Source organism: Chaetodon auriga, chromosome 21, assembly GCF_051107435.1.
Source record: "Chaetodon auriga isolate fChaAug3 chromosome 21, fChaAug3.hap1, whole genome shotgun sequence".
Lineage (NCBI taxonomy): Eukaryota > Metazoa > Chordata > Actinopteri > Chaetodontiformes > Chaetodontidae > Chaetodon > Chaetodon auriga.
The window spans coordinates 1,843,243-1,859,851 of NC_135094.1; the positions used below are offsets into that span (position 1 = coordinate 1,843,243).

A 16,609-nucleotide genomic window follows, 5' to 3' on the forward strand; every position below is an offset into this window, starting at 1 on the left:
GTGCTTGCTGTATGATGTCTGCTGTGATTGTCAGTCTGACTGAGACCTAAGCAATGCGCACTGACCACGACCATCCTCCTCTGGCGTCCTCATCAAAGCCGAGGTGTGGCCCTCCTGTCTGCCATTTTCTCTGCACAACAAATGAACGTGAAACCGAAAGCGGAGAAGTGGATCTTCACGGCTCTGTGCACTTCGAGCACACTAACACGGAAGCCCGGAGTTAGCCGTGGAAACGTGGCAGTTACCGGTTCCCTCAGCTCCTGGTGATCCTGTGGTTTCCCCCCTTTCTGTTTTCTGGTGTCCTTCCTCCTCCTTTATATTAACTCAGTGTCTTCTTTATAGCTGATTATAATGGAGCTGACTGATGTTAACTCCTTGATATTTTTCAATGCCTTGAAATAAAGAAAAAAGCTGAGAAAAATACAATAATTCAAATGTGATACTCCGTTTACTTCAGCTATTAATTTAATTTAATTTTAAGTACCCCTCCACTCAAAAAATATCTTATTTTTACTTCGCTTGTGTGTCTGGGTCTATACTTCGCATTCACCTCTATCTTCCCTTTATATATATGTATGTATGTATTTGGCTATATCTGGTATTTTTAAATACTTAATAAGTATATTATTTTTAATACTCAGTTTTTTACATTTATTTTTACACACTTTTATGTCAGTGACAATCAATTGGTTCTGTTTATTGCCATTGTAATCAGTGTGTAATACTGTAATCTGTGTTGATGATAATAAAGTTTTTTAAATGGAAAAGTCGCATCAGACACAAAATTTGGTGCCACCCAGAGTATTTTCTACATGTCCTCGAACATGTTTAGAGGCAAAGAAAAACAAACAGCTCATAAATGTGTTTCGATTTTATAGTCCTTTTTTTCCCCCATTTGCCCTTGAATGCAACATGAAGACAGTGTCGATCTGTCAGCCAATGGCTGCTCTGAAGGGGCGGGGTTAAATAAACTTGTCGACCCTTGCCCTTGCTGGCTGTGGGCACAGAATCTCATTCATTTCGTAAACTCACTTGGTTTTGCAGCTTTCTTGTGTATTTTGTGGACAAAATATCGCAATTTATGATTTACAAATTTACACAGCTATTAAAATCGAGGCTGTCCTGCACGAGATGAGCAGGTGACAGCAGTGTACGTGCTGTCACCTGAGCTGTCCGCAGGAGACTCTGCCGAGGTGACGGGGTTTATTTGTACAGCATTGCAAGGCAGTAAATGAGACAATGTGCCTTCAAATGGCCATAAAGTAACCTAAATGCAGAGCCAGCGCTGAAGAGATTTTCGACTTACTTTCAGACAGCGTAAGATTAATATAAAACGTTTTTAAAACGACATGAATATGACAACTGACATGCGTCTCCAGTACTGGTAGAAAATTTTATACAATGTACGGTCGCTATTAATTTAGCGGTCAAATAACCTATTTTGTAGTTTTATTCCAATGACATATGAGAGAACAAAGGGAACCTGTCCACATGTCTCTGTTGCAGGCCCCCCCAGCGCAGATCAAAGTCTCATTGGTTAACACCGTTTAACAGCTCGGCCTATCGTGAGACACCACACTGGGAAGCCGTAACGTCGGCTTCTGTGATTGGCCCAAACGTTTGGCGCCTCTTGAATCCACTGCAGCCGTAGTGGGCGGTGAGTGCGAGACGGTGAACAGTTTGAACCTTAGCTGTGCTGAGGCGGAAACATTGAAATTGGACAAATTGTTTACAGGCAGGGCGAAATTAAACGGCGTGGTTACCATCCACAAACACGGTGTGTTTTGTGTGAAAGCCGGGGCTAAAGTGGTGAAACGGCAGCTTTTTTTGTTTGCCGGCTCTGGGTACGTTAAGCCGGTGTCGAGCAAAGTGATTCGCTCCCTCCTTCTGAGCTAAGTGCTAGCTAGCCGCCGAGCTAACGTTACAGCTAGCCGGAACACGGAGCCAGCTAATCCCCAACACAAAGGACGACTTTGCCAGTGTTTGTCATATCGATCCCGGATCACCCCGTTGAATGAGGACTGAGCCTCCTGTGCAGGTAAGAGAAGCTGTCAGTGCTGCTGTCTTTATTTCCAGCGCTTTCGTTGCGATTCAAATGACCCGGGTCTGCTCTTGATGCTTTGTGGATGCCTCAATCTTTGTTAACTAACCAACTGTTAGCTAGCTCGCCGGGGTGTCGTGCCAAATTTTATATACCTGTTAGAACTGAGTCCCTCGTAAAGATGGCAACTTTCTTAGCGTAGTTTGTGGGGAGAAAACATTCATGACAGATAGTAAAATAAGTATTTAATCTACAGAGCCACGGTGAGACGGTTTGTATGCTAGGAAAAACAGTTAGAGGGGATACAAACTTGGCACGACATCGGCAAGCTATCGTTAGCTTGGAGCTTGCTTGTTATTTGTAGCTAGCTCGCCCAGTGGTCGCTCAGAATGCTCGCTGATACGATTCTCAACCAGACTTGTTTATGTTGTTACCCAACTAAACCTCTTTCTGGACGTTTCAGTAACGTTCGATTTTACTAGTTTACTGACGAGTTAGGTCGATAGCAACGATCTTTGTTGGTATTCTTCAAACCCGGGTGATTATTGAAATTAATAAAGTGATCGACACTTCACATACTAATGTCATCATCAACATGTGTCTTTTGAGGGATTGTCTCATCTTGGGTGTTGAAAAAAAGAAAGTTACGGTTCTACTAAAATTGCCCTTCTGTCTAACATGCCTTGAGAGTACAAGATTCACTGACAGCATAAAATGAAGTGGAAGAATAGAGTCATCCAAAGTGCTGACACATGACCCAGGAAGCGTTTGTCCGACCTGCGAGAGTGAAGGCAAACAGCCACAGGTTGATAAGGAGTTTCATATAAAGTCAGTTGCCAGCTTTTAGCTACACCAAACCAGCCCTCCAGTAAATATTACCTTCATGAAAATGTTCAGATCTGGATGAAACTGTTTTAGAGAGGTGTTGATTCAGCTTTCTGGTCATTTTTAATTGTGTAGTTTGTGGTGCCCTTGAGTTGTTCCATTACACTGAGTGGTGGTTTAATATTCTGTGTATCAGTAAGGGTAGATTAGATGTTAACAGGTATGTCTCTGACTGGCAACTGAGTGTACTGAAAGATCTTATTGGCAGGAATGATGCATAATAACTTGGCAATTGCCAGCAAAACATATTTGTCTTGGCAGAGGGATTCACTGAAACACTCCATTTTTATTTTAATACTTGGCTGCTTCTAATCTCAACTCAGTCTGTGGTTTGAAGATTAAGTATGTCAAAATGTGTGTAACCACTGCTGTCCTCCACATTTCGGACAATCTGACACATGGCTCACCAGCATGTCTCCATGACAGCCGTCTGACATGTCTAATCGAAAGTGTGAGATCTCAGTCAGACCAGCCAGGCTGGTAGGCAGCGACTCGTGCTGACTAACGCAGTGGCAAGTGAATCTTGCTGCTACATGTGAACGCACAACTGTTGTAATTTACACGGAGAGTCGTGAAAGAACAAAGAAGTGAACACGTGGATTTCCTGTTCAGCTTCCCCCAGCGCACAGCGGGTTTGGCAAAGAGGACAGGAAAATCCGGTCACCTGCGTTTTAACCATCTTCAGTGTTGACACGTGAACGCAGAACTGAAAACTGAACAGAAGCTGTTTTTACATTGTTGCTGTGAGTCTTTTAGCCAACCAGACATTTGAATCACAGCTCAGATTTTGTTTTTCCTCCTCAATTTAAATAGAAAGCTAAATGAAGATATAATGGGAGCTGAGTCTGATGATTTGCCTCTCAGTTTAATTAGACTATGCTGTGGTCATATTGAGACTTCCCTGTCCATAAATCTTAGATGAACTTCTATACAGTCTTCAGATTTATGGAATTGATGCTGTGTGGCAGCCCTGTTACTCTAACATCTTCACCCTCAATTGCATGTCTGTGGGCTCTGTGTTTGTATATCTGTCTTTCAGGCCTGTGTGTGTGTGAAAAAAGTGAATTTCTTCCCTTACTACAGTTTTGTTGTTGAGGAATAGTGTTGGTATTTGTAAAAAGGGTTCAAAATCCATTGCTGTGTAGCAGACATTGTATTGATTGCACCAGTATTGGAGCACTGCTTATATCAGCAGGTGGAAGATAATTATCACTGCAAAAGTCTTAAATGTGGAAGTGATGAATACATGAAAGGCTGGTGGAACTGGAGCTAATCAAAAGCAGGCCTTCATGTGGCCATGGTGTTGGTTTCCTTATGTTTCAGGCCCGAAATCCAGTCAAGAGCTATGAGTCCCTGCAAAGACTGAAAATATGAAATGTGAAGGCGTTCAGTGTGTGTTAATTGTCATCCTCCTTCTGTTTGGCTGCAGGTTGATCATGGTGCTGACAGGGAAGCGCTCGGAGAAGGGTCCTGCCTGCTGGAAGAGGAGGGTGAAGTCTGAGTACATGAGGCTTCGGCAGCTCAAACGCTTCAGACGGGCCGATGAGGTCAAGGTTTGTCCACACACACAGACCTTCACACTCAGCAGATGTTCACCTAAGTCAGCTAAGGGACCGGTGTTAAAACAGGCTGATTCAACTGTAGTATTCAACTGTATTACAATGAAGCAAATATAAATGGAATAACATATGTTATCACCTGTCCAAATACTGGTATATGCGATTAGTCATTTATTAAGGCATCATAATTGGCTCGTCGGCTGTTGTCTACCTTTCTCTTTTAACCTGAGCAGCAGCATAGCAGTAAACTCTTCCAGTTCTTCACCGTTTCCATGTGTAAAACAGCTCTAGATTAAGAAGGGAAAACAATCTTCACCACAGGGTCCATTAAGCTGCTGCTCTGGAGCTGAAGCACAGGATAAGATAAGAAAATCTGTTATTGGTGCCACAGCGGGGAAATCTGCAATGTTACAGCAGCAAAGAAGGTGCAATAACGAGAAGTATCAGTTAAAAAAAAGTTTTAAAAATGCAGGAAATGATAAATAAGTAAAGAATATAATGGTTCAAACAGAGGTAAACCAACAATGCATGTAGAAAGTATTGATTGATGTTGATACTGCACATGAGTGATTTTGTCAGTTTCTGTGTGTTTGGTCTACTGGGATCAGTTTTGATTGTACAGTGTGAGAGCAGCAGGAAGGAAGGAGCTGCAGTATCACTCCTTCACACTGTAGGTGAAGCAGCCTGTCACTGAAGGAGCTTTCCAGTGCTGTCAGAGGGTCCTGCATGGGGTGGGATCATCAGGGATGGCTGCTTAGCCATCATCATCCTTTCTCCCACCACCTCGACCAGGTCGGGGGGGCATCCCAGGACAGAGCTGTCCTTCGAAACCAGTCTGTTCTAAGCTGATCTGTTCTTAACCGCTCTTCATTGACAGATGATTGAGTTTGCGGAGTTGACGTGAATGCTGGATTTTAAACTTTTTATTATTTCCTGTGGTCTCTAACCTTTGGTAAAACTAAACTAAACTAAGCTACTGCATGTTACGATCAATAATGTGAAGACTAGACAATAAAATCCATACTCCGTTCTCTTATTAGAAGTTTTCAATCATGAAAAGTGGCAACAGGAAATGTCAAGCTTGCATGCCAGCATTGCTAGCACTCTCATTTCCTCTCTACGTCAGCAGCATTTTTAACTCTCCCAGTCAGGACATCTCAAAGTTAGACAGGCCCCAAATCCAGTCATTAGATTTATGAAAAATGTCAATATGAAAGTACATATAACATGTGAAATGGTGGTACTCTGAAATCTGGCTGGCAGCTGTACTTGTGGAAACCTGCTTCTGTACATCAGTAATCACACGATGGCCACTTTGAACGGCAGTGATGTTTTTCCTCTTACTGGTGCGTAAATCTCAGTCAGTGTTTTAACAGTGTTAGCCAGCACTTGTCAAATGATGGCACATTTTGGCTGACATGCTTCTTGTCCTTTCTTTCTTGAATCTCTTCCAGAGCATGTTCAACACCAACCGTCAGAAGATCATGGAGCGAACTGACATTTTGAACCAGGAGTGGAAGACCAGGCGAATCCAGCCGGTTCACATCATGACGTCTGTCGGCTCCTTAAGGGGCACCCGAGAGGTCAGCAGAGTAACGCTCTTCTCCGTACACTGACATGTGGGAAAAGCCTCTGAAGGTGTTCTGACTGTACCTTTTCTCTGCTGCCCTGTGCAGTGCACGGTGGACAGTGGTTTCTCTGAGTTCCCCCGGCAGGTCATCCCTCTGAAGACTCTGAACGCTGTGGCCTCAGTCCCGGTCATGTACTCGTGGTCACCGCTGCAGCAGAACTTCATGGTGGGTGTAAACATGTAACAGCTGCACGTCGTGGAAACCAGAGCGTAAAATGTGCTTTTTAGTATTTTTGTGCCTAATTTTGAAACAAAAGCATCAGTGATTGGTCAGTGGTTGGGACCATTTTAACCACAGGTGTCTCTGTGTGTCTGTTTGCGTTCTTCCTTTGCATCAGGTGGAGGATGAGACGGTGCTCCATAACATCCCCTACATGGGAGACGAGATCCTGGACCAGGACGGTACTTTTATAGAAGAGCTCATCAAGAACTATGATGGGAAAGTCCACGGGGACAGAGGTGAGGATCAGATGTTAGTAACGTGAGGATGAAAACTTCTCACTGTAGCAATTTTGTTAATGGTTTAAGGAACAAGATACTTTTTTCTGCACCGGCTTAATGTTGACACAGGTTGTATCAACATTTCAGTGTGTAGTCAGACTGAAAATAGCACCGTGTTAAACATACCCTTGGAGGGGGTGGGGGGTGGGGGGTGGGGGTGTTTTCTATTTGATTGGCCGAGGCGGAGTCTTGCTGGATTGACTCGCTGTGAGGTCCACTGCAGAGACGACACAGAGGACACATACCTTCACGCTCAATAAAACGTTTGGTGCATGTCTTGTGTTCTGCAGAGTGCGGCTTCATCAATGATGAGATATTCGTGGAGTTGGTCAGCGCTCTGGCACAGTACAGTGACAACGAGGATGATGAGGAGGAGGAAGAACAGGACTTCAAGGTAGACAAAATGGAGTTGTGTGACAGCAAGGAGCATCCAGAGGACCCCCGCAAGGACGGGCTCATTAACAATGAGAGTAAGTCGTCACTGGGACGCCGGTGACCATCATCCATTCACGTGAATGTGGTGGCAGCATGCAGCCATCTTTGTTTGAGTGTTTTCTTCTACTTTAATCCTTCATGAAAGTTTTAAATATTGCATTATTTTGATGCACTTTCAATGCAAACGTGCTGAATTTCAGAGACAAACCAGAAAAGTAGCTTCTGTTAAAGTGTAACAACACTGGATGCAGCTCCCGTTCTGCCTTTGTATTCGACGTGTATTAACAGAAAGCCGATGCACATACGTCGAGATGCTGCTTGACTTTGTGTGTGTCATGAAACGGTTTCAGTTGCTGTAACTTGTAATGTTGTTTAACTGAGCGCCGCTAACTTAACCTTGATCGAGGTGAGCCTAAAGGGTAGCTTCAGCTTGTCACGGTGCCAGAACGTTCTCTCCCAGCATGTTTAAAAACAACAGAGGAGCAACGGCTGCAGGAGGCGTGGCCGAGTGGTGTGTGCCGCGGGGGTCAGGGGACATGGGGGAGGCTGGTTGACCACCACTCAGTGCAGCCTGCACAGAGATGTAGAGGTGGTAGTCAGACCTAAGCAGCCATCTGTCAGACTCTCAAGGTTTAAGAAGGCATAACCGCCGCACGCGACTGCTCTGATTTTAAAGAAATGTTAAAAATCAAAACACTCAGTTTTCCCCTTTTTTCTTAGTGGCTGAACATCATTTGTGAGCTTTAAATGCTTCTCAGAAAACCTTGGTACCTGACAGCAGAGTAAGGCAAAGTGAGTTTGTGCCCTGATGGAAAGCGTGTGTGTGTGTCGTCTCCAGGCCGAAGCAGCAATGACAGCACCAAGAAGTTTCCCTCTGACAAGATTTTTGAAGCCATCTCCTCCATGTTCCCTGACAAGGGCTCCACTGAGGAGCTCAAAGAGAAGTTAGTGGGTTTGTTTGTGTGTGAGTGTGTTTGTGTCGTGTGACAATAACAGGGGGACAAATTAATTTATACACAGACTTCATTTTTTTTGTTTAACAGCAGTGTTTAATGTTTATTGCAAAGTGTCCTGTCGGCATTCTCGACCACATTTTAGAGTCCTTTTGGAAATATTTGTGTGAATGCTGAAATTAATATTGGCTGCCTATATGATGTTGAATATGAATATATTACATGTATTCATATATATATATGTGTTAAATATGAATATTAATAATGATGTGCTAAACTCCTGATTTGATTTTTAAAGTCTTTTATTCAATTCCAGTTGATTTTTGAAGGTTAGATCAGACGATTACCAATCATCTCGGGCTTTAAGAGGAGAGCTGTCTTGAGACTGGTGCTTTCTAAGCAGATGTCCTGAAGAGTATTGTGGTGGAAATGTGCAGCGACAGGTTCTGTTAGTGCTAAATCTCCCTGTTTGTGACGCAGTATGATTATAAGTTTGACAGGATGAAAAATGCTGTTCTGATACACAAACTCAGTAGAAACCCTGGTGTGTGCACGTGTGTCTTTCTCTTTCTTAGTTCATGACTTAAAGCAGCTTTGATGTCTGTCTGTCTGTCTGTCTGTCTGTCTGTCTGTCTGTCTGTCTGTCTGTCAGGTACAAGGAGCTGACGGAGCAGCAGCTGCCCGGCGCTCTGCCCCCTGAATGCACACCCAACATCGACGGGCCGAACGCTCGCTCGGTGCAGCGCGAGCAGAGCCTGCACTCCTTCCACACTCTGTTCTGCAGACGCTGCTTCAAATACGACTGCTTCCTCCACCGTGAGCACACGCCAAAACTCTTCTCAGGCATAAAGTGCAGTTATCATTTAGTGCTAAAATTACCTTTTTCTAAAAAGTGAGGATGCACTGAGCCAATCTGCTGGACTGGCATCTACATAAAGCGGAGCAGGTTTTTACTCTGGCACCGTCTCAGTCATCATTATTCAGTCAAATCAGGACACTGAGGGAGTTTTGGGCCCCGCAGTAAACTCCTGAACTCACAGTATGTCGTCACATAAATGATAACTCATAGCTTCCACTTACAGTTGAGAGGTGATTTGTACTTTTATGCTTGGTTACGTTACCTTACACAAAGAAAAATGACCTCAATCAGATCCATGCAGAGAGGTATTAAGGTTTTAAAATTGGGGAATAGAGCACCGTTATTGGCCAGTGACCTGAGTTTAAACTCAGACTTTACAGGTTATTTCATAAATGTGGTCCGAGCATCTTTTTAACAGGCGGCTTGTTTGTTAAATGTTTTGCTCTCGTTTCTCCTCTTTTAGCTTTTCATGCAACTCCAAACACCTACAAGCGCAAGAACCTGGAGAACCTGGTGGACAGCAAACCCTGCGGCATGGACTGCTACATGTACCTGGTACAGGTGTGTAAGATTCATTCGTTTAATGTCACCACAGTGTTAATTGTTGACCTCATCTCGCTCTGCGTCCACGTTCGCGGGTCTATCAGACAAACACGTAACTGAAAGTGTGACAATATTACTTTGGCTGCTCCGTCGCCAACACCACCAGCAGATATTCAGTGTATCAGTGTTTCACTCAGGACGGGATGGTGAGCGAGTACCCGGCCGGCGTGGTCGCAGAGCGGGCCAAGACGCCCTCTAAACGCACGGTGGGCCGTCGCCGCGGTCGACTGCCGAACAGCAACAGCCGGCCCAGCACCCCCACCGTGTCCTCGGAAACCAAAGACACGGACAGCGACCGCGAGGGCAGCAAAGAAGACGAGCGAGACAACGACAAAGACGACGACGACAAGAAGGACGAGAACACCAGCAGCTCAGGTACAACCTCCCCCTCGTTGTGTCGCCTGCCAGTGAAGTTCGGTTGCTCTTTGGCAATAAATGTCCTCATAAGCTCCTTGGAAAAGCCAAACAACACCCAACATTCAAGGTTTCTAGAGTAGCTCTTTGTTAACAACAGTAGTCCTTTTCAACCAAAACGTTCCAGGAACTGTGGAAGTGGAGGAACTAAAGGTCTCTTTTGTGTGTTCCTGTTTGCATTTCCACCGTGTCTGAAGAGCCGTGAAGGTTACTTTGATCAGACAAACAGCGGTTTGTTCAGCTGAACCACAGTTTTAGTTCCTGCGCTCTTCAAAAGGCGCTCGGTCCAGAGTGAAACCTCCTGTCCTAAACGCTGTGTGGTGTGTGTGCAGAGGGAAACTCGCGGTGTCAGACTCCAGTGAAGATGAAGCTGAGCGTTGAGGCTGAAGCGGTGGAGTGGAGCGGCGCTGAAGCCTCTCTGTTCAGGGTTCTCATCGGGACGTACTACGACAACTTCTGCGCCATCGCGCGGCTCATCGGCACCAAGACCTGCAGACAGGTGAGCCGCCCGTGACTAACGCTGGATCATCCATTTCTGATACACTTTTTTAGACTTCTAGTTGACAGTATTCTCACAGGTTGTCCTAAATGGGGAAAAGGAATAAATGTATACATTTTAGAAGTTACGATACACAAGAGACATTTGGCAGCTTAATATAGTTCAGTAAAAGTCACCAAACAAGTTTCTCTTCACACTCATAACGCTGCACTGCTGTCCGATATTTTGGATTAGACGTAAAGGCAAAACAAAGTCTGATGGACGCACACAGTCCAAACCGGCACCTCGACTCTGTCCTGCAGGTTTACGAGTTCAGGGTCAAGGAGTCGAGCATCATCGCTCGGGCTCCCGCTGAAGACGAGGACACACCGCCGAGAAAGAAGAAGAGGAAACACAGACTGTGGGCCACTCACTGCAGAAAGATCCAGCTGAAGAAAGGTCAGAGGTCAATTCAGCACTTCTTCCTCGTTTATTACTGTAAAAAGAACTCAAAACATGGCATTTCACTGTTGGTTCTGATGCAGAAACACATGAAATGAAGAAGCTGAAAGTGTAACGCTGTGGCAGAATAACTGTGAGGCTGTAACGCTCGTTAAATATCAGACAGGAAACACACTGGAACTGCTTTAAAATATCCAGTTCAATCAGGATCTAAATGAAATCTGAGCTGAACTTTGTTGAGTCACGGTGAGTCAAATGGAAACATGACCTGTTGCTGGTGCTCAGTGAAAAGTCGCCAAAGTCGTGAGGATTCATCATGAATCTCTGTGCAAAATGTCAGGACGAGAAGGACGAAAGCTCGGCTAACATCAGCATCCACGTGGCTGAAAACATGTTAGCTCATCCTCAACGTTGATGGAATAATCAGACGTCTGAACCTCTTCTCCCACAGATGGCTCGTCCAATCACGTGTATAACTACCAGCCATGTGACCACCCGCGGCAGCCCTGCGACTCCTCGTGTCCCTGCGTCACCGCTCAGAACTTCTGCGAGAAGTTTTGCCAGTGCAGCTCTGAGTGTGAGAACACGCGTTCCTGATGGACACACTTTGGTTTCTGCAGTAATTCATCAGAAATGAAGCGACTTCGCTCTGACGTGTTTCCTCTTTGGTGTGCGGCTGCAGGTCAGAACCGCTTCCCCGGCTGTCGGTGCAAAGCTCAGTGCAACACCAAGCAGTGTCCCTGCTACCTGGCAGTGAGGGAGTGTGACCCCGACCTCTGCCTGACCTGCGGCGCCGCAGACCACTGGGACAGCAAGAACGTGTCCTGCAAGAACTGCTCTATTCAGAGAGGCGCCAAGAAGGTACCACAGTCTTCACTGACCTGATTCTACCAAACAGACACTTTTCTCCTCAGAATTCGAACTCAGCCGTCTCTGCTCCGACGCAAAACGTCCAATACGTCCGTTTGTCTTTCAGTATTTGCAGCACATTCTCACCTGTTTTTCTGTCTCTCAGCATCTGCTGCTGGCCCCGTCAGACGTGGCAGGTTGGGGCATCTTCATCAAGGAGCCGGTTCAGAAAAACGAGTTCATCTCTGAGTACTGTGGAGAGGTAGGACGCCACTGTCTGCGCGTTCTCTGTCAGAGACACAGAGACGTGAGAGGTCGGCTGGCCTCAGTTTGGATCATCTTAAAGCACTCACAGGGGTCACTGGGTTCATGTTCCTCTGACGCCGCCGTTATTTCTGATTAGTTCATCTGTAGAGACGCAGAAAGATGCACTGTTCACCTCTGACAGGAAGAAATGAAAACGATCTGTGTGTGTGGCTCCCCGGGTGTGTTTAACAGACAGGGAGCTGTTAAAGTAGAAAATCCAAAAGGCTGCAAAGATCTGATGTGAATTTTGAAACCTCTCCATCTTAAATGAACCTAAATGTTTGTTGGACCTCTGTCGTCGCAGATTATCTCTCAGGATGAAGCAGATCGCAGAGGGAAAGTCTACGACAAATACATGTGCAGCTTCCTCTTCAACCTCAACAACGGTAACACACACACACACACACACACGAACATTTGAGAAGAACACAGGGATAAACTGAAGGTCTGAACACTTCCCTCCAACACGAAGTTTTCTTTTCTCGACAGACTTTGTTGTTGATGCCACGAGGAAAGGCAACAAGATCCGCTTTGCCAACCATTCTGTCAACCCCAACTGCTATGCAAAAGGTAAGCAGATGTTTGAGAGATGAGGCGTTTGTGTTCACACCCGGACGTCGTTAATCCTCGTGTCGCTGTCGTGCTCACTCTCCTCCGCAGTGATGATGGTGAACGGGGACCACAGGATAGGAATCTTTGCTAAGAGAGCCATCCAGACTGGAGAGGAGCTCTTCTTTGACTACAGGTCAGCGACGCCCAGAGTTCAACTCGCGATTTTACCGACGAGAAAGAAAAATAATCAGCAAATGAATGTGTGTGTGCGTGTGTGTCCGGCAGGTACAGCCAGGCTGACGCGCTGAAGTACGTCGGCATCGAGCGGGAGATGGAGATCGCCTGACTCAGACTTCTACCTCCTGTGGATCGACGACACAAAGGCCTTACACTCAAACACAAACACACCTTCACTTCAGGAAATGTTGTCAAAATGCTCGAAAGCTTCAGGAAAACTGGGAATATTTGAAGCAGAATTTTGATGCTGTTTTTTTGTTCTTTGCCACCTTTTTTCTTTTCTTTTTCTAAACTTTTCATATCGGTTCCTCGTTTTTCTTCTTGTGATTTTTCTTCTGTCAACAAATCTTCCTCTTCTGTCGAGGCGGAGTCTCAGATTCATAAATCTTCCCTCAGCTGAAGCTGCAGATCACCAACAAACTGACTTTGTGGTTTTTTTAAATCGGCGTATTCTGCGGCGCGAGGAGACGAACCCGCGACGCGTCTGCTTTTCGAGTCAAGCTTCAGGGACCAAAATCCTCCACCAGCCGCTTTCACACAGCTGACTGGACTCTGGACTTTGTGCTGTGTGCCACACGTGGGTCAGCTGTCCTGGTGTGTGTGTGTGTGTTTGTGTGTGTGCGTGTGCGTGTGCATGTGCGTGTGTGTGTGTAGAGTGTGAACTGAAGCAGCCACACACTCCTCAGAGTGCCAGATCACTGTCTGTCTGTAAATGAGGAGGCCGCTCACAAAGCAGCGTCACACCAGGTCCAACGCTCGTTTTTACAAAGCAGCGAGTGACGTCTGCACGCGCCAGGAGGCCAGTGAGAGCTGAAAGGATCGGACAGTCGAGTCCAGCGCAACAAGTTTGGTCATTTTCCAAAACCCCCCCAAAAAAGATTGGAAAGATATAAAGCAAAATCCTCACACTTAAGAAGCTGGAAGCAGCAAATTTCTGCTTTTTGCTGTTATCAAATGTTATCAAATTAGTTGCTGATTAATGGAGAGAAAAAGGAAATTGGAGGCGAGGGCGACTCAGACTGTACCTTTCATTTCGGAGACGCCGCGATGCCTTCAGGTTCTATTGAAAAAATCCTGTTTTATCCTTTCACATTGCGACGTCACGTCCTGCCGCTGAAACACCAGCAGACATCCTCAGATCAGAGACGAGCTGCAGAGAGCTGCACGTTTATTAACTGAACGCTGCTGATGAACACGAGACGCCACATTTTCAGACTCCTGCCTCCACGTTTTTGGAGCCGGAGACGACTCTGCTTTGTGACGCCGCCTCTGCTTCAGGTGCTAATGTGAAAACAGAACCAGCGCTACTTCACCACCACAGGAAACTCGGCCGCAGACGGACACTTTGAAGCTGGACGTCTGGGTGGAGTTTGAGTTTCCTGTCGTGAACGTTCGCTGTCTCCTCACTGAGCAGCGCTGCTTTTTACCAAACTCAACCAAACCACGCTGACGCTGACGAAGCTTTTGGTTCATGTTCTCCTCTGACGCTCTGCTCCACTCTCACTGACCCGTCCGCTCTGTTTCCCACATCTTTGCATCACGTCGGGTCGTTTTCAGTCATTATTACAGAACTACTGTCACTGTCAATCATCTACGTTCAAAGTGCTGATCTGGAATCAGAGTTTCAGTCTTTCATGGAGCTGAAACTTGCTCACACAGGATCTGGAGTTCGGCTCAAAAATCCTTCCTGTGGTTTGTTAGAATGAGCGGCTCCAGAAGCCGAAGAGCTTCAGTTTAAAATGATGGAAAACTCCCAAAAGCAGCAAATCTCTTTGCCACCGTGCTTAGTTACACGACAGCCAAACAATCAGTGATTGAAATGGTGAATTTTCAGTCTTTTGAATGATCGACTCATTTCGTTTCAGCTTCAGATCTGATAAACTCAATACTTGATGGAAAATGTCCATCACAGCTTCCCTCTGTGGCGTCCTCAGTGTCCGGCGCCCAGATGTCTCATTGATCAATCCGACCAATCAGTCGTCGCTTTTCTGTCCATCGACTTGTTTCAGCTCGTCTGAAGCTCCAGAACAGACGAGTTGTTTCAGTTTCCAGAGTCAAGAATGAACTCAAGCTCAGGTCAACACGTTGTTTCCCCCAGAATCTCTGTATAAAATGACATTTGATCAGTTTAGCTCCCTCGTAGTGATGAATCATCCCTCAGCCCTGCTCCACTAATCATGAGCTTCACTTTACTGTGACACAGCAGCCGATTGTCACCTGTGAGCAGCTGGAACCAGAGAAAGTTCAGCGTTTCCTCGTGAAGTGACTGAGAGGCGACGGCGGACGCTCGTCGTTGAGCAGTTTGAGTGACGTCAGTACGAGTGGAGCTCTTTGTAGAATATGAATTAGTGCTGAGGCGTCTTAACCCTGCAGTGTCCCGCGCTCTGCTGTGCCTTGAGTCCCTAACAGAACACTCATCGGTCCCGTCTGTCCAACTGTCTGCATGATGAAGATGTTTTCAGGGTCCTCTGGGACTCCTCCCTCCTCCCGTCTGTCTGGTGCTCCCTGTGGAGGACTTCAGCGCCTGCACTGCCTCCTCCACGTGATGTCCAATCAGTATCGTGTCCTCTTGTTAAATAAGCCTTTGAAAACGTACAACAATCACACTTTGACCCTTCGTCTTTTCTGATGTGAATTCTGGTGCTCAGAAAACTCCCACAGCCTCTCGGCCCGGCGTCCGGCCGACTTGAAGCAATACCAGCCTGTCTTTTCTCTTTTCTTTGCTCCTGCTGAGGAGACGTTCCTGTTCGAGCTCCACCTTCTGACTTTACACCTGTAATTTATTGCACGCTTCACAGAGATGGACGGGGGACGTCTCGTGCTGCTGTGGCGTCTGCAGGCGATGGATGAAAGACTTGAGGGGCTCTGGAACCTGGTGCTTCACTCGCAGGGTTCCTGCACATGTCCTGAACGGACAGGAAAAGTCCATTTTCCAGGTCGGGAAGAGACTTTGGCATTGATCCGTCAGAGCTGGTGACGTTCGTGTGAAACCACAATCTGGTGAACATCTCAAACAGACGTGTGCAGGAACCCTTTTTGTTTTTTACTGCTGACTCAGTCGAGCCTTCCCGTGTCCCTGACCTCCTCACAGCGTGGATGCATTTAAGGACCACGTTAAACCAGTGATTTTCAGCTTTTTCCACCCCAAACGAACTCGTCAGCAGCTGTTTTCATCGATAAACCGACGTGTCTGCCGGTGAAATCAGCTCCTGTGAGTTTCTTTATAGATTCACTGATGTTGAAGACTAATTACGAACCAGCAGCTCTCAAAGTTCGGCGGCTGTGTGTTATCTGTGATTGGAAGGCTGGGTAACAAAATAAGAGCCAATCAGGAACAAATCAGAGCGTCATGTGAAAAAGGACGTGCTCTGAAGCAGCAGCACTCGTGCAGAGTGTCCCGGCCCCGGCTGCAGTGTCTTTGGCCTCAGACGTCCGCCTGCGTCAAACTTCTCACTCTTCTTGTCAAACCAGGACCACTTTTTTCCTCTGATGACACAGGTGCTGATTTTGTAATGTTTACAGGGATTTTGTTGTTCAAAGTGATGCAGATTAAAGTATTATAAATGGCTCGTTGTTCTCTTTGTTTTCATTTAAACTCAGGACTCTGAGGTGATTCTTAACTGCTCTTCAAGTTTTTTTTATACCTGATCAGTTTTAGTCAGCATGAATTAAATAAACAGTTTTATGGATGAATGTTTAAACTTTGAAACATTGTAGATAAATATCCATGTTTTTATATTCAGGGTATCGTCTCAAACCCTGACAAAAATGCGCTGAATTCCTTAATTTCGCTCTAAATTATTCACTGAAGCAGTAAAGCCTCGTTCTCTGGATTTCATTGGCTG

The 16,609-nt window shown here is 45.9% G+C and overlaps 1 protein-coding gene across 1 annotated transcript; it reads left to right on the top strand.

Moving 5' to 3' along the window:
• Window positions 1–1,682: 1,682 nt before the first annotated feature.
• ezh2 (enhancer of zeste 2 polycomb repressive complex 2 subunit) lies at window positions 1,683–16,323 on the top strand. Its single transcript, XM_076761243.1, has 19 exons — window positions 1,683–2,038; window positions 4,356–4,479; window positions 5,940–6,068; window positions 6,162–6,281; window positions 6,454–6,574; window positions 6,907–7,086; window positions 7,890–7,995; window positions 8,657–8,820; window positions 9,327–9,424; window positions 9,604–9,841; window positions 10,213–10,379; window positions 10,682–10,817; window positions 11,272–11,397; window positions 11,503–11,681; window positions 11,836–11,931; window positions 12,280–12,361; window positions 12,465–12,545; window positions 12,636–12,720; window positions 12,813–16,323. The coding sequence occupies exons 2-19, from the start codon at window positions 4,363–4,365 to the stop codon at window positions 12,871–12,873; spliced, it is 2,286 nt and encodes a 761-aa protein (XP_076617358.1). The 5' UTR covers window positions 1,683–2,038; window positions 4,356–4,362; the 3' UTR covers window positions 12,874–16,323.
• The last annotated feature ends 286 nt before the right edge of the window (window positions 16,324–16,609 follow it).